Source organism: Thalassophryne amazonica, unplaced genomic scaffold, assembly GCF_902500255.1.
Source record: "Thalassophryne amazonica unplaced genomic scaffold, fThaAma1.1, whole genome shotgun sequence".
Classification (NCBI taxonomy): Eukaryota; Metazoa; Chordata; class Actinopteri; order Batrachoidiformes; family Batrachoididae; genus Thalassophryne; species Thalassophryne amazonica.
In genome coordinates this window covers 208,513-233,782 of record NW_022986275.1, presented here as the reverse complement: position 1 = coordinate 233,782, position 25,270 = coordinate 208,513, and the positions used below count along the sequence as shown (strand labels likewise).

Genomic DNA, 25,270 nt, shown 5'->3' with positions numbered 1-25,270 from the left:
TTCACATCAAACCACGGTCCTATGCACGGGCGGTAACAAATGAGAGCGGAGGGGAGCCCAGTGAACAGGAGGTCACCTCTGTGGAAAAACAGGTTGCTGATTTCCTCCTATCTAAAGGTATAGAAATGGATTTAAATAAAATTGAAGCGTGCCACCCTCTGCCCTGGAGAAATGACGGTGATAAACGAACCGTCATCATGAGATTCATCAACAGAAAACACAAAACAGCACTGTTAAAACAAGGAAGAAAACTGAAAGGGACAAACGTATTCATCAATGAACATCTCACCAAACGGAACGCCGACATCGCCAGGAAAGCACGCTTCTTAAAGAAACAGGGAAAAATCCAGCACACATGGACTTCAAACTGTGAAGTATTCATCAAACTGAACGGATCACCAGAACAAGCAAAAGTCATGGCAATAAGGAACATCGAGGAGCTGGACAAATATGAACAATAGGTGTGAGGATTTATCAAGTCAGAATTGGTCGGATGTTTTTGTTGATGATGTTGACAGGTCATATGATGCTTTCATTTCCATTTTTTCCAGTTTGTATAATAAACACTGTCCATTTGTTGACAAAATATACAGAAATCAATATAGCAATAAACCATGGATAACTAAGGGGCTTCAGAGGGCATGTAAAAAGAAAAACTTACTATATAAACAATTCATAAAACTACGAACTAAAGAAGCTGAAAGTAAGTATAAAGCATATAAGAATAAGTTAATCAATATCATGACACTCAGTAAAAAAAGATATTATAATGAGTTACTTGTCAAAAATAGAAATAACATCAAAAACACATGGAACATATTAAATGAAATAGTAAAAAAGAATAGAGTAACTAGAGATTATCCTTCATTTTTTCCAGAGTAACAACTACATCACGACTGATAACGACGAGTCTATTGCTGAACACTTTAATGAATACTTCGTTAATGTGGGTAAAAATCTTGCCAGTAAAAATGACTCATCAACTAATAACTTCTGGGTAAATAATTCAACGTTTAACAAATCTGTTTCAATGTTCATTGGTGGTACTAGCGAAAGGGAAATACTTGATCTGGTTCATGGTTCAAAAAGTAAGAAATCGACTGATTTTAATAATTTGGATATGGCTTTATTAAAAAAAGTTACTGATTGTATAGTAAAACCGTTCAATTACATTTGCAATATGTCACTAAGTACTGGTAAATTTCCTTCTCAAATGAAAATAGCAAAGGTAATTCCTCTGTTTAAAACTGGTGACAAACACACATTTTCTAATTATAGACCTATATCACTCATGCCACAATTTTCCAAAATTTTGGAAAAAATATTTGCTAAAAGATTAAATGATTATTTACTGAAGCATAACATCATTTGTGAAGAACAATATGGATTCAGGTCTCGAACTACATCACAGGCTTTGATGGACTTTGTGGAAAGTATAGCAACTGCAATTGACAATAAACAATATACAGTAGGTGTTTTTTTTTTTTTGATTTACAGAAAACGTTTGACACAATTAACCATGGAATACTATTAACTAAACTGCAGAAATATGGAATCAGAGGTCTGGCATATGAATGGATAACTAGTTATTTACAAGGCAGATTTCAGTATGTTCAATTCAATAATACAACCCCTGGCAAAAATTATGGAATCACCGGCCTCGGAGGATGTTCATTCAGTTGTTTAATTTTGTAGAAAAAAAAGCAGATCACAGACATGACACAAAACTAAAGTCATTTCAAATGGCAACTTTCTGGCTTTAAGAAACACTATAAGAAATCAAGAAAAAAAGATTGTGGCAGTCAGTAACGGTTACTTTTTTAGACCAAGCAGAGGAAAAAAAAATATGGAATCACTCAATCCTGAGGAAAAAATGATGGAATCACCCTGTAAATTTTCATCCCCAAAACTAACACCTCCATCAAATCAGATCTGCTCATTAGTTTGCATCTAAAAAGGAGTGATCACACCTTGGAGAGCTGTTGCACCAAGTGGACTGACATGAATCATGGCTCCAACACGAGAGATGTCAATTGAAACAAAGGAGAGGATTATCAAACTCTTAAAAGAGAGTAAATCATCACGCAATGTTGCAAAAGAGGTTGGTTATTCACAGTCAGCTGTGTCTAAACTCTGGACCAAATACAAATACAAACAACATGGAAATACAAACAACATGGGAAGGTTGTTAAAGCAAACATACTGGTAGACCAAGGAAGACATCAAAGCGTCAAGACAGAAAACTTAAAGCAATATGTCTCAAAAATCGAAAAATGCACAACAAAACAAATGAGGAACGAATGGGAGGAAACTGGAGTCAACGTGTGTGACCGAACTGTAAGAAACCGCCTAAAGGAAATGGGATTTACATACAGAAAAGCTAAACGAAAGCCATCATTAACACCTAAACAGAAAAAAAACAAGGTTACAATGGGCTAAGGAAAAGCAATCGTGGACTATGGATGACTGGATGAAAGTCATATTCAGTGATGAATCTCGAATCTGCATTGGACAAGGTGATGATGCTGGAACTTTTGTTTGGTGCCGTTCCAATGAGATTTATAAAGATGACTGCCTGAAGAGAACATGTAAATTTCCACAGTCATTGATGATATGGGGCTGCATGTCAGGTAAAGGCACTGGGGAGATGGCTGTCATTACATCATCAATAAATGCACAAGTTTACGTTGATATTTTGGACAATTGAAAGGATGTTTTGGGATGATGAAATCATTTTTCAAGATGATAATTCATCTTGCCATAGAGCAAAAACTGTGAAAACATTCCTTGCAAAAAGACACATAGGGTCAATGTCATGGCATAGGGTCAATGTCAACGAGCAGATCTGATTTGATGGAGGTGTTAGTTTGGGGGATGAAAATTTACAGGGTGATTCCATAATTTTTTCCTCAGGATTGAGTGATCCCATATTTTTTTCCTCTGCTTGGTCTAAAAAAGTAACCGTTACTGACTGCCACAATCTTTTTTTTCTTGATTTCTTATAGTGTTTCTTAAAGCCAGAAAGTTGCCATTTGAAATGACTTTAGTTTTGTGTCATGTCTGTGATCTGCTTTTTTCTACAAAATTAAACAACTGAATGAACATCCTCCGAGGCCGGTGATTCCATAATTTTTGCCAGGGGTTGTACAAATTCTGAACTCAGAGAAGTCACTTGTGGGGTGCCGCAGGGCTCAGTGCTGGGTCCTTTGTTGTTTATAATCTATATAAATGATATAAGTTGGGTATCAAGTTCACTGATGTGTCCTTTTTACGGATGATACAACTGTGTTCTGTAGCGGTGAAAATCTTGAACAGCTTCTGGACATAGTGGAGAAAGAACTGGAAAAATTTAAGGTTTGGTTTGACGCTAATAAGTTGTCACTCAACCTTGCGAAAACCAAATGTATTATATCTGGAAATAAACAGGCACCCAAATGTAAAAATTTAACTATAAACAATAAGGAAATTGAGTTAGTAAGAGAGAATAAATTTTTAGGTGTTATAATTGACAATAAACTTAGCTGGAAACCACATATAAATTATGTGAAATCAAAATTGTCAAAAACTATAGCCATTTTGTATAAAGCCAAAGACCTACTGCCGCAAGAAGGGTTACTTACTTTATATCATTCTGTGATGGTACCATATATGACATACTGAGTTGAGTGGTGGGGAAACACAAATCAAACACCAATCCAATATTTCTTTTGCAAAAACGAGCCATATGAATCATCTGCAATAAACATTATCGTGAACCAACTCATTCTTTATTTGTGTCTTCAAATTTATTAAAATTTATAGATTTGGTCGATTACATTACAATTCAAACTTTGTTTCGAGCGAAAAACCAAGCCTTACCGAGACATGTCCAGAGTCTGTTCAGATTGAGGGAATCCAGTTATAGTTTAAGAGGTTGTGCAATTTTTATGAAACCACCAGTAAGAACAAATGTAAAGGGTTTTTGTGTGTCTGTGGTTGGGGTGAAGAAATGGAATGAATGTTCAACAGAGGTTAGAATGAGCGGTACCTTAGTAAGATTTAAGAAACTACTCAAAAAGAACATCATGTCTAAGTATCATAAAGAAGCAAATATAATTTGATTTATAGAGAATGTTCAATTTATAAGTGGGATTTATTGTATATTTGAATGTGTGGGTATGTATATGCGTATGTAGATATACAGATATGGGTAGGTGTATATGTATATATGTATATAAGTGACCGTGTATATGTATGTATATATTTATGTAAGTATATATGTATGTATATAGATATATATGGCACAGCCCAAGCAGAGGGTCACCCCCAAGAGCCTGGTCTGCTTGAGGTTTCTTCCTTATTGGGAGTTTTGACTCACCACAGTTGCCTAGTGCTTGCTCTGGGGGTTGGTTGGTAAGGTTAGTCCTTACTTGCGTAAAGTGCCTTGATTTGACTTTCTTGTGATCTGGTACCATATAAATATAATTATGAGTGAATAGTATATTGATGTGTATGTCTGTGTGTTGACATTTGAATTTGTATTTATGTAAATATGACTGATTAGAATTGATGGACTTGTACTAGCAGGGGTGGGCGCTAATAAGCTTTGCTTCAGCCCACACCCTTTCGGACTCACTAGTTTTGTTTATGCTTTGTGTAATTGTTCATTTTTTTCTATTTGAATATTTTGTGTGCCGAATAAAACTGTCATTGTCAATAAATAAATAAATAAATAAATAAATAAAAATTTGGACACAGCCATAGATCAGAGATGACTAAAAACACAAAACTCTAGTAAAGAAGGACTGAGACACACACACGGTTTGACATTTCCATACACACATCATGGGCATGAATGTTATTGTAATTTTGGGCTTTTTTTTTTTTTTTTAAACATTTGTCTTTTTAAATCAAAAACACCTGTATATCACTTACAAAGTGCAAATATAAAGAAAGCACAAATACATAAATGTGCCACAACCCAAACCTTCAAAAATACCCATCAATATACCAACCATAGGTCCTCCAAAATAATAACAGTGATGAATGTTGGCCATGGAAAAAAAAACATGACAATTTTTGGAAAGGGCCAAAGGCCTGAAGCCCCTGGCGGGGGCCTGGGGGCTCTCACCCAGAAAAATGTGAGATCTCAGATGCATTCTGGTGCATTTCAGGTCTATTTACCCACCAAAAAAGGGAAAAAAAAAAAAATCCAAAAAATTTAATTTTTGTGTTGGCTCAGGTGAATTTTTTCCACCCCAGTCTTTTCATACAACTTGTATTGTGCTACCTGTTTTAATCCAAAAAACATACATTGTGGTTCAGAAAACTACACCGTAAAAGAAATGACAATTCAAAAAACTCAAAAATAATCATTCTTGGTATCAATTCAAATGTAACAATAGGAGGATTTATCGCCCATTAATGCATCAACTTCAACTTGTTCAACCTTTATTCACTTCTGAGTTTTCCTAGTTTTGGCAGGAGCTTGGAGCTATTGATTATCTCCGTTTTCAAATTCTGTTTTTACTTCAACACTAATTTCTGATTACTGTACATTTTGAAGTAAAAAAAAAAAAAAAAAACCCACCTTTCTCACATTAGAAAACTATTTTTAGACAAATAAAATAGCATGAAAATGTGTACATGTAGTAATTAATAGTAGATTAATTCATTCAGCAAATGTATGTTTATGATGTGGGTCAAGAAATAGATTTCTTAAAATATATAGAAATATGAAACAGCACTGTGCTATTTTCTTTGATTACGTGATGGTTAAAAAAACTTTAAACAAAATTTAAGTTATTTAAAGTTGAGACTTTTCTTGTAGCTATAGCAGTAACAATAACAACTGTAGGTTTACTTGGTAAAAATAAAAATAGGTCAAACACTAAGCTCGACGGTGATTGATTCTGCATCTAAAAGGTAATTTAGCTGATCAACTTGACCAGAGTTACATGTTATTTTCACTCACCTCGGACAAATTTTTGTCCGTTGCTCAAACTCATTAAACTTGTGGTTTTGACTCGCAGACAGAGTTAAATCTCTTGACTGAATGCTAACGGTGTTAGCATTTTTAGCAGCTGAAGGCTGTTATAAACTCTTAAGCCCAAAACAATGGCAGTTTGCAAACCAACGGGGTGCATTACTGCCACCAAGTGTTTGTGTGTAGAACTGAATGAATGGACTATGCCATATGTTGTCAAAAATAACACCGACGTTCACCATGTGAGTAAAAACCCTGATTTCCGGTCATTTCCGGAAAACTTTCATCACTGAACAATTAAAATAAATAAATACAATTAAAACTCACTCACATGACAATCATTTTAATCAAGCACCCCCCCCCCAAAAAAACCCCATGGTTTCAGAAACTCTACGACTAAACTTGATTTATTCAAGTTTTAAGAAAAACATGAGATCTTTCAACCATAAAGGGGCGACTGCCCCAACCAGTCCCAGCAGAAGAAGAATGTTTGCATTTCATATGAAGTTTTGTGTTCAAAAATTTAATTTAACCTTGATGGCTTCCACATCTGCTGCAGATGGCCCCGTCCTCCTCTTCTCAGGCTGCACTGCCACACCAGGAGTGAATCTAGAACAAGGACACTTTTTACATGAAACAGCCAGGCAAGGGGTTCTCTGACCTCTTAACACGTGCACGTAATGTCATGTGTAGTATCTTTTCTTGAGTTTAATAAGCTGTTGCACAGTCCAAAGACAGCAGTCCCAAGCAACACTGTGGTGAGGCTGGCTCATTCTGGCTTGAGGTTTAAAGGGTGCAGTCAGACCATCTTGCCAATTAATGAGCTCTGCACAGAGGCCATGTTTAAGTCCAGATGTTTATCACGCACTTCACAAAAACTTGTAGAAAATGGCAAATTTTGCAATATCAATAATGCTTCTTTTGAAGAGGCAGGATTTTTTAAAAAAAATTTCCACTCAGTAAGGGCATGTGCAGCCAGGATTTTATTATGAACCCAATAGCACACCAGGGATGATGTGAAACCAGACCAGTTTTTTTTTTTTCTTTTTTAGAGGACCATGGCTTTGTGCACTCCGATCTGTTCCAGAGTCTTTTTCTGCTTTAGGCATTCCAACATTCATAAACAAACTGTCTTTGCTGCATAGAAATAAAGTCACTATGAACCATTCAGTTTGTAAAGTCATATCAGGACAGCAGAGAGTTGCAAACTGACTTTTAGCTCCTATTTGAGTTTAAAGGACATGTCGCACTGAAATCATAACAATTAAGATTTAGGCTGTTAGTGACCATCAGATGATCCACAGGAATTACTTTGTACACTACGGCATTCACAACAAACAGCTAAGGAGCTGTCTGAAAAAGTACTCGTGAGCACTTGTGTGCTTCTGACAGCAGTGAGGTGACTATTAGAAGCGTCCCAGCGTGCGCTTGAATGGAATGTAGGTACTAATGTTAAGAACTGAAGCACAGATTAATTCCAAAGTTTATACAAGTGTGATGTTGTGTTATGACGACTCCTTTTTAAGTCATAACTGTTCATTTTGATGCAGTCACAGTAAAAGCAGCAGCCCTGAGAAGATTTAGTGCACCTGCACAGCCATTAGTCACAAACGCTTGAATCAAAACAAAACGCTTATACAACCCCAATTCTAATGAAGTTGGGACGTTGTGTAAAATGTAAATAAAAACCGAATACAATGATTTGCAGATCCTCTTCAACCTATATTCAACTGAATACAACACAGACAATATATTTATGTTCAAACTGATAAACTTTATTGTTTTTGTGCAAATATTTTCTCATTTTGAAACGGATGCCTGCAACACATTTCAAAAAAGCTGGGACAGTGGTATGTTTACCACTGTGTTACATCACCTTTCCTTCTAACAACATGTTAGAAGCGTTTGGGAACTGAGGACACTGATTATGAGTGTCATGATTGGGTATAAAAGGAGCATCCCCAAAAGGCTCAGCCATTTACAAGCAAAGATGGGGCAAGGATCACCTGTTTTGAATAAATGTGTGAAAAAAATAGTAATTTTGCATCACTACTCTTAGCTTCATAGTGGAGTAGAGCAAAGAAGGATTTTCTTTCACCAAAACAGATCAAATCCAGGCTTGCATCTCAGATGTACCTTCTGGCAATTTGTAGCTAAACTTTCAGGTCGTCTTTTTAAGAAAATCCTCCTCTATACAACTTCATCATGAAGATGGATAACTGGAGATACAAAATGCAAAGCTTGCACTGTGCATAATTTCTCCAATCACAGCCACATAAGCCTGTAACCTCTGGGTTGTCTGGGTGTCTTGGTGGCTTTCCTCACTCTTCTCCTTCTTGCACAGTCACTCAGTTTTTGAGAACCGTCTACTCCATGCAGATTTACCATAGAGTGTCATTCTGTTTGTATTTCTTTGTAACTGATGTAACTAAAGTCTGAAACATAATCAGTGGCAGCTTCACCATCAGAGAGCCTCGTCCACAACCACCACAAAAGACTCCAAGCTGTCAGTGATGTTAAAGGGGGAAACACACGGTATTAAGAACAGGGGGATGTAAACTTTGGATCAGGGCCATTTGGGTAGTTTGTGTTGTCATTCTGATTTCAAAAGTGCAAACACTGTTGTTTGCCAATAAATGGCTTCACCCAACCACTAACCATGAGTAAAAAAAAGTTTGTGTTATTGTTTATTCTCTGAAAAATGGCCAAAAAAAATAATAATAATTAATAATAATAATAATAATATGCCAGGGTATGTAAACGTTTGAGCACAACTGTACATCTGCGTGTCCAGGCAGTTTGTAAAAACAGCATGGTGTAGACAGTCCCCATCCATGTTCGCAGTCATAATCAATCAATCAATCAATCAATCAATTTTTTTATATAGCGCCAAATCACAACAAACAGTTGCCCCAAGGCGCTTTATATTGTAAGGCAAGGCCATACAATAATTATGTAAAACCCCAACGGTCAAAACGACCCCCTGTGAGCAAGCACTTGGCTACAGTGGGAAGGAAAAACTCCCTTTTAACAGGAAGAAACCTCCAGCAGAACCAGGCTCAGGGAGGGGCAGTCTTCTGCTGGGACTGGTTGGGGCTGAGGATAATAAACCAACATCCACACAAACAGTGTGTCACCACACTTTAGGTTCCAAAATCCGATAGATACTGAAAAAGTTGTTTCTGGTTAAAGTGTGTCTCCTCTGTAAATCCCATCACTTTCAAAGAAAAGCTCATAAGCTTCATTATCAGATATAACTGCATTTGTTTCGCTCCGTCTGTCAGCCATCGGGAGGTTTCTGTTTTGCTAATATGTACGCCACACACCGAGAATTGCAGAGTGAGACGTTTTCCAGAAATGAACCTGTTAACTTGCTCAGGGAGAGTAGCCAGTCTGCTCTGTGTAAGCCTGATCCTGTCAGATCGCAGAAGCTAGTAGTGTGTAGTAGTGTGGGGCCTGGTTAGTACTTGGATGGGAGACCTCTTTGGAACACCAGGGGCTGTGCAGTGTTGTGCAAGGAGTTCAAAAGAACGCGTTCATTGAACATGAACGCAACACATTTGTAAATAAAGATCTTGAACGTGAATTAGTTCAGATTGTGTGAAATGAACGACGAACGTCAATGTTGAGGTCCAATTAAACATTACAGAATTTGTTTTCTCCTGACGATTTGAGTGACAAATAAACCAAAAACAAAAATATTTTTTTTCATCCTTTGTCTATAATATACGAGGTCTGTTAGAAAAGTATCCGACCTTTGGCCAGGGAAAAAAAAACTGGCATACCTGGAGTGTTGGAAACCTATTCACCCTCAAAGTAGTCTCCTTGGGACTCCATACACTTCTCCCAGCGGTGTCACCACTGTTGGAAGCATTCCAAGAAAGCCTCTTTTGAAATGGAGTTTAGCTCTGGTGTCGTTGCAGCCATAATGTTTTCTCTCATCTCAAATCGCATTCCTTTCAATGGCCTCTTGAGTTTGGGGAACAGCCAGAAGTTGTAAGGGGCCATATCAGGAGAGTAAGGACACTGCTGAACCACAGGAGTCTGGTTTTTCATCAAAAAAGTCTGAATTAAGTTCGAGGAATGTGCTGGAGCATTGTGGTGATGGATGCGTCAATTTCCTGTGGCCCACAACTCCGGTCTCTTGCACCGCACAGCATTACGTAGGCGATGGAGGACATCCCTGTAGTACTCCTTCGTGATTGTTTGACCCTGTGGTGCGTACTTGTGGTGTACCACACCGCAGGAGTCAAAGAAAACAGTCAGCATCACCTTGACGTTGCTACGCACTTGGCGAGCCTTCTTTGGTCTTGGTGACGTGGAATGCTTCCACTGTGACGACTGGAATTTGGTTTCCGGGTCGTACCCGTACACCCAGGACTCATAACCAGTGATTATGGTGTTCATGAAGTCGGCGTCACTTTTTGTGGTGTCCAGCATGTCCTGTGAGACTTCAACATGGAGGCGCTTTTGCTCCGCCATCAGCAGCAGCATGAATTTCGCCGCCACTCTCTTCATGCCCAAATCTTCGGTCACAATGGAATGTGCCGAAAAAGTGCTGATGTCCACCTCTTCCACAATTTCTCTGATAGTCACACGACAGTCCCGCATCACCACAGCGTTCACTTTGGAAATGATCTGGTCATTTCGGCATGTTGATGGCCGACCGGAGCACGGCTCGCTCTCCACCGTTGTGCGGCCGTCTTTAAACCGGTTGTACCACTCCTTAATTTGTGTGACGCCCAAAGCCGAAAGCCGTCTGAATCTTCCGAATGGTTTCCTTCTGGCTGTCGCCCAGTTTCTGGCAAAATTTGATGCAGTAGTGCTGCTCCAGTCGTTCCACCATTTTCCTTGCAATAAAAATCCGGAGAGAACCACACCCGTCCTCACACAAAGGCTGCTTACCAGCAAATGACGCAATCGACAGGCATGAAAAAGTTCACGCATGCGCACAAAGGTTCAAGGTTGGCTCATGCAAGCAGATGTGATTCAAGTCCATCAGGTTTTTGCAAAAAATAAAAAGGTCTGATACTCTTCTAACAGATCTAATTTGCTCAGGGACAGCAATAAAAAACAGAGACCACTAATTATGACAGCATGTGCACAGAGAGACTTATAACCATGAATACTTTGATGTTGTGTTGTGCTAACCGGGACGTTAAAAAAATGTGCGACACGTCCTTTAAATTCACCATTTGGCCACACTGTTGTTCAGTGCTCGAGCAGTTTAAATCATAAGTCAGCTGTGTTCTCTCAGGCACATTTTGTTGTGCCTGTGACAGCCTTAACATATTAAACTTTGTCCAAATAATAACAAGACACCACAAATGAGTCACAACAGGTCTAATTTGAGTAAGATCAAGTTTGATGAAGACCCCAAGGACCCCTCACTTTACTAAACAGTGTTGATCACTTTGGTTTACTATCTCCCAGCAGAGTGGCCAGACTGGTTGTTTTCATTTCCAAATACAATGTTTTCTACTTTACCAAAGGGATCAAGGCAACACTAATGGTGCATAAATACATAAATAACGGAAGATAAATAAGGGGATTTGCACAGAATGCTGCCAAATATCAGCACTTAAAGCTGGGGAAAAAGACCTTTTTGCAGCATGCAGGACCTCATGGGTCAGTTCCTTTCTAAGGGCCCCTTCCCACATAAAACGACTGAAGCCAACTGGCGCATGAAGGAGGAATTGTATGCCACTTGTGAAAAATCGGAGCCACCTCAAACATCTCGTACAGCTGTCGCCACAACCATTCGCACACACAATTGGCCGAAAGATGGTGAATGCCCATTCACCACCTCTCTCGGCAGCTGTCAGCCAAATTCCAGGTGACACACACCAACATTTAACACCACTTGCCAGGCACTAAGACAAGGCATGGCTATTCTTGCTCCCAGCACTATAGTAGACAGCACGTGACTGCCTTTGCGCTGTCTGTGAAAAGTGTCTAAGTGCCACATGAGTGTGGCGTAACCTAGCAACACGTGGCACGCCAGAGTGTCGGCTCCCCCCTCAACACATGTGGCGTGCGTGTCTATTATGTCCACTCCCGCAACACGTGGCATGCCGGGGGGTGCACACTTGCATAAAATGCTGATATGTATGTACAGACATGATCACATGGGGACCAGCCAGCCACATCTGAGCGCACACAGCACAGCAAGGCGCCTCTCAGCTGAAAGCTGCCCAGTCATTCACTGACAGCTACAAATGACCTCTCAGTGCACATGATGCATTTCATTAAAAACACTGAGGCCACAGCCAGGACAGGTATCTAAATAATTGCAATAATAACTACTTAAACAATTACGTAACAAATAACTAAAATAAATAATCACAGAGCAAAGAAAAGGAGAGCGACACTTTGTTCTGTGGGCTGAACGAACAGATGTGCGTGTCCAGCGGGACATCACAGCTGGAGAACACGTACCATGTTTTGAAGGAGATGACCATACAACTGTCCACTGTAAGGCACGTGTGTGTGCCTGCTGTCCTCACAAGGAAATACATAAAAACAGCACCAACGGCCGCTGCAGTCCATCACCTTTGCGACAGGTTGCAGAGGCTGCACAGCGCGCACTTCAACAGGCTGTGCCAGGTGAAACGGACCATCAGATCATGTGTATGCTCAGCTGGTGATCTGAATGTCATGTCACCCATGTGTGAGCTATGGTCCAGATGACGCGGTGACTGCTCTTCGGCGAGCCACTGACTGGACACGTGGGACCAGCTGGCTAGCAGACGCGGACATGATACGAGCACACTGCTTCATTCATGTCATTTCATGACTGTACGTCTATGACCATGGATCATGTACAGAGGAACAGAAGGTTCACACTTGTAATGTCCGCTTGATAAGAGGAATTAAATATTATAAATTGCAGTGTTGTTTTGTGTGGGTCCTCCCCATAGCAGCGACATCCGTAGACAAAGTGGAGCATGTCCCCCTGCGACCTGCAGATGTTCCGATATCTGCTCGTAAGTCACAGCCGGAGAACACCTGTAGTGGCTGGTAGAATATGACATCCCATAACTACACCGTGAAGTGCGGACGAGAGCTTGCTGGTGAATATCGTGCCATGCTGAGAATCACAGCGAGGCAAGTGTCACTGTGGGATTTCTCCCCATTGCAATAATTAAAACACACATCACCCCTTTGAGTCTGGTCTGCTTGATGTTTCTTCCTCAGAGGGAGTTTTTCCTTACCACTGTCACTTGTGTAGATCTTACTTGTGTGAAGCACCTTGAGGCAACTTTGTTATGATTTGGCACCATATAAATGAAATAAACTGAATATCATATTTGCAACACGGTCACCAGCTCTTCATGAGACAGGAGCCCGGCTGATGTCTTCATGAGAAGAGCGCATGAGGTAATTCATGTAAAAAAAGAAAAAAAAGGAGAACAGTAATACACGTCATTTCATTACTTCCTGGTGTACATCTAGGTGGAGGCTAACAGCACTCTTTATAACAGGAATTAAGTATTATAAATTGTGGTATTTTATTAATTTTTTTGCTCCGTTACCGTGTGTGTGAGACTTTCCAGGTTTGCACTGTGTTCGTGCGTGCGAACACGAGCGTGCACAAAACCGTCACCATGGTATCGTGCATGCCTGTCCGACCATGCGTCCCTCCCAACAGCAGGTTGAATGTTTCGCAGTTCCCCATTTCGTTTTTGGTTCACAGATTTTCTTCCAGTTTCTGCATCTTTCGTTTTATGTGTGAAGGGGCCATAAGAACCATTCAAAAAGGAAAGCCTTATTTTTGTGCCAGTTTTTGTTTTTCTTCGGGTAATAAGTGCGCATCTCAGGCCGCGCGGTGCATTATGGGCAGGCTAAAGTTTTCAGCTACCAACGCACAAGCTATGGCGGAGGAAAGCAGCGAGGAGTGCTGTGATTTGGATCATTTCAACCGGTGGAAAGTTGACGATTTAAAGAGTTTTTTAAGCTCCGCGGATTGCCTGTTACAACCAGGCCTACGTACGGCAGTGGACAAAAATGGAAAGAAGAGCTGGCTGTGCTTGCGTGTGCTGCATCTGTACAGAAAGTACCGTTAGTGCCGACAAAGGAGGACGAGCGCGCTGCTGTCGAAAATGACCCATGCTTGTTGATAGTTGGAGAAAAACAAATTTCTGACCCCTTGAAGGCAACTGACGGATGGTTAGACGAAGTCCAGAGACTGAAACTGTGGATATTACAGAATATTTGCTAAGCAGGGATGAGAAATCGCGACTCCGCCGGCTTCATAATGGGGAGGTGATGGTCTAGTGGTTAAGGTGTTGGGCTTGAGTCCAGAAGATCATGGGTTCAAATCCCCGCCTGACTGGAAAATCACTAAGGGCCCTTGGGCAAGGCCTTTAATCCCCTATTGCTCCCGGTGTGTAGTGAACGCCTTGTATGGCAGCACCCTGACATCGGGGTGAATGTGAGGCATAATTGTAAAGCGCTATGAGCGTCTGATTCAGATGGAGAAGCGCTATATAAACGCAGTCCATTTTCATAATGACGACTGACGGTGAGTCTCACATATAACCTCTTTGGTGTCACGTTTGTTTTGATAAGTTGACAGACATACAATGATATGTGCATGCATGCAGTTTGTTTATAGAACATGTCAATTTTACAATATTACACGCCACGTCATTCATGGCGCGACATTACAGTCATAAGCCGATGAACGAAAACAGTGGCATGGTTTCAGGATATTGACAAAATAAACGTGTGCAAGAAACTTACAGCTTTAGTCCGACTTTTATGTCCGTCTGGAACTTTCTTTTCTGTGGCAAAATTGTGTAGAATAAACAGAGGTTTATGACCACATTTCTTCTTCTTTCCGTCTTTGTTTGGACTCGGCGGAGGTTTGCAATCGTGTGATTTCAGCCAACTTTCAAGCCTATAAATTCCGTTCAAGCATTTGAAAACAGCACAATGCGCCCCTGTCATTATTGTATGTGTCGCTTAAGGCTTAAAGCCTTTGAAACAATCCCTGTAAAAGCCTTAACTTTTACAGTCCACTAATGCTACTGTATATGAAATTCAATGGGAGCAGTATAAGTGTGGTAGCTGGGATGTTTGCCCCTGTTTGACCCACGCATGTGCAGATGCGATGCGCACTTCGCTTATTGGTGTGTAATCCAAGTGTACTCTATCTCAGGTCTAAACTACAGACATACATGATCAGAGCAGAGAGGCACAGCAGATGAAGCACTTTGGCTGTATTTACACAAAATGCTTTCTATGGGGTTGGGTCGAGGTACAGCCATGTTTGTTTGTGCTTTTGCTATTTTTAGATTAATTGGAAAAATAAACATGAGATTTTTAATTACAAAAGTAATTGTTGCAGCACTAATTTCATTAAGACTCTGGAGTCAGACAGACTGGACACACCACGGGGGGGGACTTTTTCCACACAGCTGTCTGACAATCTGCTTTGACGCATCCAAATTCAGCTGAAGATTACTTTCTGTCATTGCTTTGCAGCATTCAAACCCTTCAATCAGCCAGTTTCCAGTGAGTATGAGGAGCTGCTGCCCAATGTGGACTTTCCATCTTACGTTTGTGCTCGCTTGGCAATATCCTTTGCGAGTTGAGCACCTCGTTTGCCCCTGAACATTTTCTCCGCCTCCTGTCGCTCCTATGATGATATCACAGTTTCAAGTAAAGACAACCAATTACAGATAGCTTTGTAACGTAGCAATGCCAGGCAGGAAAAGTAATCAGTCAACAGTCCTGTGCATGTTAAGTAGGATGTACACATCTCCAGGGATTAAAGTAACTAACCCAAAGCGAGAAAAAAAAAGACAACCAATGAAAATTCTTATATACTGATACTCACTATACATACGTCTTGCATAAACAGCAGCCAATACATCTTCCAAATATGTACTCACCTTGAGCTTTACCTTCTGGAAGTCAAGAACACGGATCTGTGGGATCTTGTTGATGACATAGAGCCTGTAATGTTTCTTGTTTGTCACCGGATTTCTTAACAAGCTGCAAGTAATTAAAAACATTTTCAAATTATAAACACGCTTCATGAAGCAAATGTACTGTATCTGTGCTTAAACGATTAAATATTTTACCTAAGAAGGGTCAGTGTCTTCACTGAGGCTAGCGGGTCCAAGTCACCCTGAAGGAAGACAATTATACGTTGTTAATTTGTAAGGCGTTTATTTAAAATAATAATAATTTAGGCTGCTCAATTCAAAATTCTAAAAATGTACCCTTTCAATGTACAGTGAAAAATCTTAACATGATAAAAAATAAACAAGTGGAGTAGTTCTAAGCCCTCACCTATGAAAAGTGCTACTACAAAAAAGTATACAACTCTAGGGTCAGCTGAAAAGTTCAGTGATTATTTTAACAACGAAGAAGATAAAGTGAAAAGCACAAGAATAGTCTTTTACTTAACTATTGTTGCAGAAACCGTTTTCCACCTGAAGTTTCAGGTATGCACAGAAACTCTTTTGATATAACACGTACACACACTCATCAGTTAAAAAAACAATAAGGAAAAAGGCAGATGCACGTACATGGATATGAATTTAAAACAACATGCCGTTAATGACAGTGGAGGGTTGTGCAGCAGAGGTGCATCGCAGATGCCGAACAAAGACAACCAATTTAATAGTGTCATTCAAGTGGTTAACTGCGCTTGTTTCCAGAGCACAAGGTTCTCAGTTCAAGGCCACCCCTGCTCATTCTCCATGTACTGTGGAGTTGTGTCAGGAAGGGCATCCTGTGTAAAACTTGTGCCAAATCAACAGATACAACCCCTGGCAATAATTATGGAATCACCGGCCTCGGAGGATGTTCATTCAGTTGTTTAATTTTGTAGAAAAAAAGCAGATCACAGACATGACACAAAACTAAAGTCATTTCAAATGGCAACTTTCTGGCTTTAAGAAACACTATAAGAAATCAGGAAAAAAAAAATTGTGGCAGTCAGTAACAGTTAATTTTTTAGACCAAGCAGAGGGAAAAAAATATGCACTCACTCAATTCTGAGGAAAAAATTATGGAATCACCCTGTAAATTTTCATCCATCAAAACTAACACCTGCATCAAATCAGATCTGCTCATTAATCTGCATCTAAAAAGGAGTGATCAGGTTGGTTATTCACAGTCAGCTGTGTCTAAACTCTGGACCAAATACAAACAACATGGGAAGGTTGTTAAAGGCAAACATACTGGTAGACCAAGGAAGACATCAAAGAGTCAAGACAGAAAACTTAAAGCAATATGTCTCAAAAATCGAAAATGCACAACAAAACAAATGAGGAACGAATGGGAGGAAACTGGAGTCAATGTCTGTGACCGAACTGTAAGAAACCGCCTAAAGGAAATGGGATTTACATACAGAAAAGCTAAACGAAAGCCATCATTAACACCTAAACAGAAAAAAACAAGGTTACAATGGGCTAAGGAAAAGCAATCGTGGACTGTGGATGACTGGATGAAAATCATATTCAGTGATGAATCTCGAATCTGCATTGGGCAAGGTGATGATGCTGGAACTTTTGTTTGGTGCCGTTCCAATGAGATTTATAAAGGTGACTGCCTGAAGAGAACATGTAAATTTCCACAGTTATTGATGATATGGGGCTGCATGTCAGGTAAAGGCACTTGGGGAGATGGTTGTCATTACATCATCAATAAATGCACAAGTTTTTGTTGATATTTTGGACACTTTTCTTATCCCATCAATTGAAAGGATGTTTGGGGATGATGAAATCATTTTTCAAGATGATAATGCATCTTGCCATAGAGCAAAAACTGTGAAAACATTCCTTGCAAAGAGACACATAGGATCAATGTCATGGCCTGCAAATAGTCCGGATCTTAATCCAATTGAAAATCTTTGGAGAAGTTGAAGAAAATGGTCCATGACAAGGCTCCAACCTGCAAAGCTGATCTGGCAACAGAAATCAGAGAAAGTTGGAGCCAGATTGATGAAGAGTACTGTTTGTCACTCATTAAGTCCATGCCTCAGAGACTGCAAGCTGTTATAAAAGCCAGAGGTGGCGCAACAAAATACTAGTGATGTGTTGGAGCGTTCTTTGGTTTTTCATGATTCCATAATTTTTTCCTCAGAATTGAGTGATTCCATATTTTTTTCCCTCTGCTTGGTCTAAAAAAGTAACCGTTACTGACTGCCACAATTTTTTTTCCTGATTTCTTATAGTGTTTCTTAAAGCCAGAAAGTTGCCATTTGAAATGACTTTAGTTTTGTGTCATGTCTGTGATCTGCTTTTTTTCTACAAAATTAAACAACTGAATGAACATCCTCCGAGGCCGGTGATTCCATCATTTTTGCCAGGGGTTCTAGTTCCATATCAGAAGTGCAATGACAACCCCAAATGAAAAAGGAAGAAGTTGAAGGAACGTATATTACTCATCATATTTAAAGAAATTCCACTGTTAAAATGCAAGTTAAAAAAAGAACTCCAGTAAACACAGGAAGTTTCAAAAGTCAATAACAGGGATGAGAACAGTCAGGAAGGAAAAAGACTGGTGGGCAAGTGTGAGGGGGAGGGTACAGGGGTATCCCCCCCTACCGCAAGAGGAAAATTTTGAATTTTCACACTTTAAACAAGCTATTCTGGTGAATTTTAACAGATGAAAAGATGATTTTTATACAGATAACAGATACCTTTAATTATTTCAAATCTTGGCCATGAATAACAATTCATAATAAAGTGTAGCAAAATTTATTGTGACCAGACATTCCAAAACAATGTTTGTCAATAATGAAACCAAATAGTTCAGGATAGTCAGTCTGATAGAGTATCTCGTCAATAGTTTTACATCCTCATTGAAGACAACTTTGGATGCTGTAGCTCCTCTGAAAAAGAGAGCCTTAAATCAGAAGTGCCTGACTCCGTGGTATAACTCACAAACTCGCAGCTTAAAGCAGATAACCCATAAGTTGGAGAGGAAATGGCGTCTCACTAATTTAGAAGATCTTCACTTAGCCTGGAAAAAGAGTCTGTTGCTCTATAAAAAAGCCCTCCGTAAAGCTAGGACATCTTACTACTCATCACTAATTGAAGAAAATAAGAACAACCCCAGGTTTCTTTTCAGCACTGTAGCCAGGCTGACAAAGAGTCAGAGCTCTATTGAGCCGAGTATTCCTTTAACTTTAACTAGTAATGACTTCATGACTTTCTTTGCTAATAGAATTTTAACTATTAGAGAAAAAATTACTCATAACCATCCCAAAGACGTATCGTTATCTTTGGCTGCTTTCAGTGATGCCGGTATTTGGTTAGACTCTTTTCATTAGTTACTTCCTCCAAACCATCAACATGTCTATTAGACCCGATTCCTACCAGGCTGCTCAAGGAAGCCCTACCATTAATTAATGCTTCAATCTTAAATATGATCAATCTATCTTTATTAGTTGGCTATGTACCACGGGCTTTTAAGGTGGCAGTAATTAAACCATTACTTAAAAAGCCATCACTTGACCCAGCTATCTTAGCTAATTATAGGCCAATCTCCAACCTTCCTTTTCTCTCAAAAATTCTTGAAAGGGTAGTTGTAAAACAGCTAACTGATCATCTGAAGAGGAATGGTCTATTTGAAGAGTTTCAGTCAGGTTTTAGAATTCATCATACACTCAACAAAAATATAAACGCAACACTTTTGGTTTTGCTCCCATTTTGTATGAGATGAACTCAAAGATCTAAAACTTTTTCCCACATACACAATATCACCATTTCCCTCAAATATTGTTCACAAACCAGTCTAAATCTGATAGTGAGCACTTTGCTGAAATAATCCATCCCACCTCACAGGTGTGCCATACCAAGATGCTGATTAGACACCATGATTAGTGCACAGGTGTGCCTTAGACTGTCCACAATAAAAGGCCACTCTGAAAGGTGCAGTTTTGTTTTACTGGGGGGGAAACGAGTCAGTATCTGGTGTGACCACCATTTGTCTCATGCAGTGCAACACATCTCCTTCGCATAGAGTTGATTAGGTTGTCAATTGTGGCCTGTGGAATGTTGGTCCACTCTTCAATGGCTGTGCAAAGTTGCTGGATATTGGCAGGAACTGGTACACGCTGTCGTATACGCCGGTCCAGAGCATCCCAAACATGCTCAATGGGTGACATGTCTGGTGAGTATACTGGCCATGCAAGAACTGGGACATTTTCAGCTTCCAAGAATTGTGTACAGATCCTTGCAACATGGGGCCGTGCATTATCCTGCTGCAACATGAGGTGATGTTCTTGGATGTATGGCACAACAATGGGCCTCAGGATCTCGTCACGGTATCTCTGTGCATTCAAAATGCCATCAATAAAATGCACCTGTGTTCTTCGTCCATAACAGATGCCTGCCCATATACCATAACCTCACCGCCACCATGGGCCACTCGATCGACAACACTGACATCAGAAAACCGCTCACCCACACAATGCCACACACGCTGTCTGCCATCTGCCCTGAACAGTGTGAACCGGGATTCACCCGTGAAGAGAACACCTCTCCATCATGCCAAACGCCAGCAAATGTGAGCATTTGCCCACTCAAGTCGGTTACGACGACGAACTGGAGTCAGGTCGAGACCCCGATGAGGACGACGAGCATGCAGATGAGCTTCCCTGAGACGGTTTCTGACAGTTTGTGCAGAAATTCTTTGGTTATGCAAACCGATTGTTTCAGCAGCTGTCCGAGTGGCTGGTCTCAGACGATCTTGGAGGTGAACATGCTGGATGTGGAGGTCCTGGGCTGGTGTGGTTACACGTGGTCTGCGGTTGTGAGGCTGGTTGATGTACTGCCAAATTCTCTAAAACGCCTTTGGAGACGGCTTATGGTAGAGAAATGAACATTCAATACACGAGCAACAGCTCTGGTTGACATTCCTGCTGTCAGCATGCCAATTGCACGCTCCCTCAAATCTTGCGACATCTGTGGCATTGTGCTGTGTGATAAAACTGCACCTTTCAGAGTGGCCTTTTATTGTGGGCAGTCTAAGGCACACCTGTGCACTAATCGTGGTGTCTAATCAGCATCTTGATATGGCACACCTGTGAGGTGGGATGGATTATCTCAGCAAAAGAGAAGTGCTCACTATCACAGATTTAGACTGGTTTGTGAACAATATTTGAGGGAAATGGTGATACTGTGTATGTGGAAAAAGTTTTAGATCTTTGAGTTCATCTCATACAAAACGGGAGCAAAACCAAAAGTGTTGCGTTTATATTTTTGTTGAGTGTAGTACAGAAACAGCATTAGTGAAGGTTACAAATGATCTTCTTATGGCCTCAGACAGTGGACTCATTTCTGTGCTTGTTCTGTTAGACCTCAGTGCTGCTTTTGATACTGTTGACCATAAAATTTTATTACAGAGATTAGAGCATGCCATAGGTATTAAAGGCACTGCGCTGCGGTGGTTTGAATCATATTTATCTAATAGATTACAGTTTGTTCATGTAAATGGGGAATCTTCTTCACAGACTAAGGTTAATTATGGAGTTCCACAAGGTTCTGTGCTAGGACCAGTTTTATTCACTTTATACATGTTTCCCTTAGGCAGTATTATTAGACGGCATTGTTTAAATTTTCATTGTTACGCCGATGATACCCAGCTTTATCTATCCATGAAGCCAGAGGACACACACCAATTAGCTAAACTGCAGGATTGTCTTACAGACATAAAGACATGGATGACCTCTAAAAACTTAGTTATTGTACTTGGCCCCACAAATCTTAGAAACATGGTGTCTAACCAGATCCTTACTCTGGATGGCATTACCCTGACCTCTAGTAATACTGTGAGAAATCTTGGAGTCATTTTTGATCAGGATATGTCATTCAATGTGCATATTAAACAAATATGTAGGACTGCTTTTTGCATTTGCGCAATATCTCTAAAATTAGAAAGGTCTCGTCTCAGAGTGATGCTGAAAAACTAATTCATCCATTTATTTCCTCTAGGCTGGACTACTGTAATTCATTATTATCAGGTTGTCCATAAAGTTCCCTGAAAAGCCTTCAGTTAATTCAAAATGCTGCAGCTAGAGTACTGACAGGGAATGGAAGGAGAGAGCATATTTCACCCATATTGGCCTCTCTTCATTGGCTTCCTGTTAATTCTAGAATATAATTTAAAATTCTTCTTCTTACTTATAAGGTTTTGAATAATCAGGTCCCATCTTATCTTAGGGACCTCATGGTACCATATCACCCCAATAGAGTGCTTCGCTCTCAGACTGCAGGCTTACTTGTAGTTCCTAGGGTTTGTAAGAGTAGAATGGGAGGCAGAGCCTTCAGCTTTCAGGCTCCTCTCCTGTGGAACCAGCTCCCAATTCAAATCAGGGAGACAGACACCCTCTATACTTTTAAGATTAGGCTTAAAACTTTCCTTTTTGCTAAAGCTTATAGTTAGGGCTGGATCAGGTGACCCTGAACTATCCCTTAGTTATGCTGCTATAGACTTAGACTGCTGGGGGGTTCCCATGATGCACTAAGTGTTTCTTTCTCTTTTTGTTCTGTATGCACCACTCTTCATTTAATCATTAGTGATTGATCTCTGCTCTCTTCCACAGCATGTCTTTTTCCTGGTTCTCTCCCTCAGCCCCAACCAGTCCCAGCAGAAGACTGCCCCTCCCTGAGCCTGGTTCTGCTGGAGGTTTCTTCCAGTTAAAAGGGAGTTTTTCCTTCCCACTGTTGCCAAGTGCTTGCTCACAGGGGGTCGTTTTGACCGTTGGGGTTTTTCCATAATTATTGTATGGCCTTGCCTTGCAATATATATATTGTTGTGATTTGGCGCTATATAAACAAAATTGATTTGATTTAAATCCTGGTAAAATCCTTCAAGACCACACGACAAATGATTTTTTTTTTTTTTTTTGGTCTGGGGTTTGTTTTTTTTTCTCCTTTAAAAAAAAAAAAAAAAAAAAAAAAAAAAAAAGGTATGTTGATTTTCAGTCAAATTCAAATTCATTATTTATATAGCACCAATTCATGATGAGATCATCTCAAGGCGCTTCACACAACATAATAAAAACAGAAAAAACTGAATTAAAATTTTAAAAACACAATAAAAAGACAAAACCATAAAAGAATACAAGAATAAAAACACATCATAACACTAATGACTCCGACGAGGGCGGTCGCATCTCGTCCACTCTCCCTTAACATGTTTTGTCTGTGAGGCTGCTAGCCCTGCTCCTCTGGAAAATGGCAAAATGGATCTGATTTAGTGGTCTCTGAACGCAATTGATACTATTTTTTCCACAAGACACTCGGGAGCGGAGGACCCGACCTGTCCTGCCGGGACACTTGTGGCGGGTTACGTGATGGACAGCTGGAGGTGGCAAGTCATGTGCCTGTACACGTTGTCTGTGGAGGACGTTGAAGATGTTACTTATTTGGAGCTGTGGTGACTGGGTTTCTGCTGTGTGGAGCGGCCACAGCACTGGTCTACCGGAAAATTAAGAAGGTGGAGGCAGCATTAATCGGCCCGTCCAGGTTGCCCCACATGATTGATTCGATTGGAAGGGCAGTGTCAGCTCAGTCGGTGGGTGTCAACCACACGTTGGAATCCATCTCGGGGAGAATGGCTGCACTGGAAAACCGCTTTGATCGTCTGTAAGACCACATCTCTCCTCTATTCAGATGTATTGGGAGCCACTCTGAAGTTTCAGACTGTGGAATCTGCCTGGCGTCTGTTAATCTGGATATCTATTTGGTTTCCAAACACCAGCTATCCTTCAAGGCTGCTGGGATAAAATCCTCCCCCCAAGGAACACTCCTGATAGCCTCGCTCCTTGTCTCCCCCCCCCCCTTCCTCCCTCCCTTCCCAGTCCTGAGATGTTGACTCTGGGACCTTGAGACTCTGGTGGACTGATTCAGGACTGGGATCCCCCCCAGGATGGACAGATAAGGTCTGTCGATGGCACCTGTGCGGCCTTCCGGGCTGTCTGTCTGGACACTGGGCCACTTTCTGCCCCTCCCTCCCTACGGCAGGTCTCGTCCTCTCTCAAGCCGGTCTTGGCGGCGCGACTTACAGTTGCAGCAGCCTTCACCCACTTTACCTCACTTCGGATGACAGACTGCTTCAAGTTTAGTGCACATAAACAATGTCAAATGTATATGTGTTGTCTTTAATTTTGATGTGTGCCATTATTACGGTAAACAAGTAGTAATTGTGGATTAATTGCTGTATCTTGTCTGAGGTAATTGGAGTGTAAACATAATTGCCCTTTTTTGGGATTTTTATTAATCCCAAAAAAGGGATTGTTGTCTGAAGTCTGATAAAACAAGGAAAACAAATGAGTCTTTAAACATGATTTAAAAGTCTCCACAGTATCCAACTGCGTATGTGTGCCGGGAGATCGTTCCACAGAGCTGGGGCATGGTAGGAGAAAGCTCTGTGACCGGCAGACTTTTTATTCACCCTGGGAACACACAGAAGTCCTGCACCCTGAGAACGCAGGGCCCGAGCTGGTACATAGGGGCTTACCAGGTCAGCCAGACAGGGAGGTGCAAGTCCATGAACAATTTTATAAACTAATAACAGTACCTTAAAATCCGATCTTACAGCAACTGGAAGCCAGTGCAGGGACACCAAAACGGGTGTAATGTGGTCAAACTTTCTGCTTTGTGTCAAAAGTCTGGCAGCAACATTTTGAAACAGTTGAAGACCCCTAATCCTGGACTGTGGCAAACCAGAAAATAGAGCATGACAACAGTCCAATCTAGAAGAGACAAATGCATGAATCCATGTCTCAGCATCAGCCATAGACAGGATGGGACGAATCTTCGCTTTATTTCTCAAATGGAAGAAAGCAGTCCTCGTAATGTCTCTAATGTGGAGATCAAAGGACAACGTAGGATCAAAAATTACTCCAAGGTTCCTCACTTTATCCGTATGATGTATAACACATGAACCTAAGCTAAGTGCTAGCTGATCAAATTGATGCCGATACCTTGTTGGACCAAGAACCATCACTTCAGTCTTATCAGAATTTAAAAGTAGGAATTTACGAGACATCCAGCTTCTCACTGATGCAAGGCAATCTTCCAAAGATTTTACGTGAATAATGTTACCAGCAGTTATCGGCATGTACAATTGGGTGTCATTAGTATAGACAGTAGATGACGCAGTAGGGAGATGACGCTGTCATCTACTGACTGCAGCGAGAGCTCACCCACCTGGAGACCGGCAGGAGCGCTGTGAGAGTCATGTTCTTTGATTTCTCCAGCACTTTCAACACTATCAGACCGGAGCTGCTGCAGGGGAAGCTGGAGGACGCAGGTGTGGATGGACACCTCGCCG

The 25,270-nt window shown here is 40.7% G+C and overlaps 1 protein-coding gene across 2 annotated transcripts in view; it reads right to left on the bottom strand.

The window, feature by feature from the left end:
* Positions 1 to 25,270, bottom strand: part of snrpa1 (small nuclear ribonucleoprotein polypeptide A') — a 71,480-nt gene that overhangs the window by 25,309 nt on the left and 20,901 nt on the right. For both annotated transcript variants that reach the window (XM_034165479.1, XM_034165481.1), the window contains exons 4-7: positions 16,057 to 16,103; positions 15,865 to 15,967; positions 15,529 to 15,608; positions 6,499 to 6,574 (exon numbers count right to left, since the gene is read on the bottom strand). In XM_034165479.1, coding sequence (XP_034021370.1) covers positions 6,499 to 6,574; positions 15,529 to 15,608; positions 15,865 to 15,967; positions 16,057 to 16,103 — 306 coding nt within the window. The remainder of the gene's footprint in view (positions 1 to 6,498; positions 6,575 to 15,528; positions 15,609 to 15,864; positions 15,968 to 16,056; positions 16,104 to 25,270) is intronic.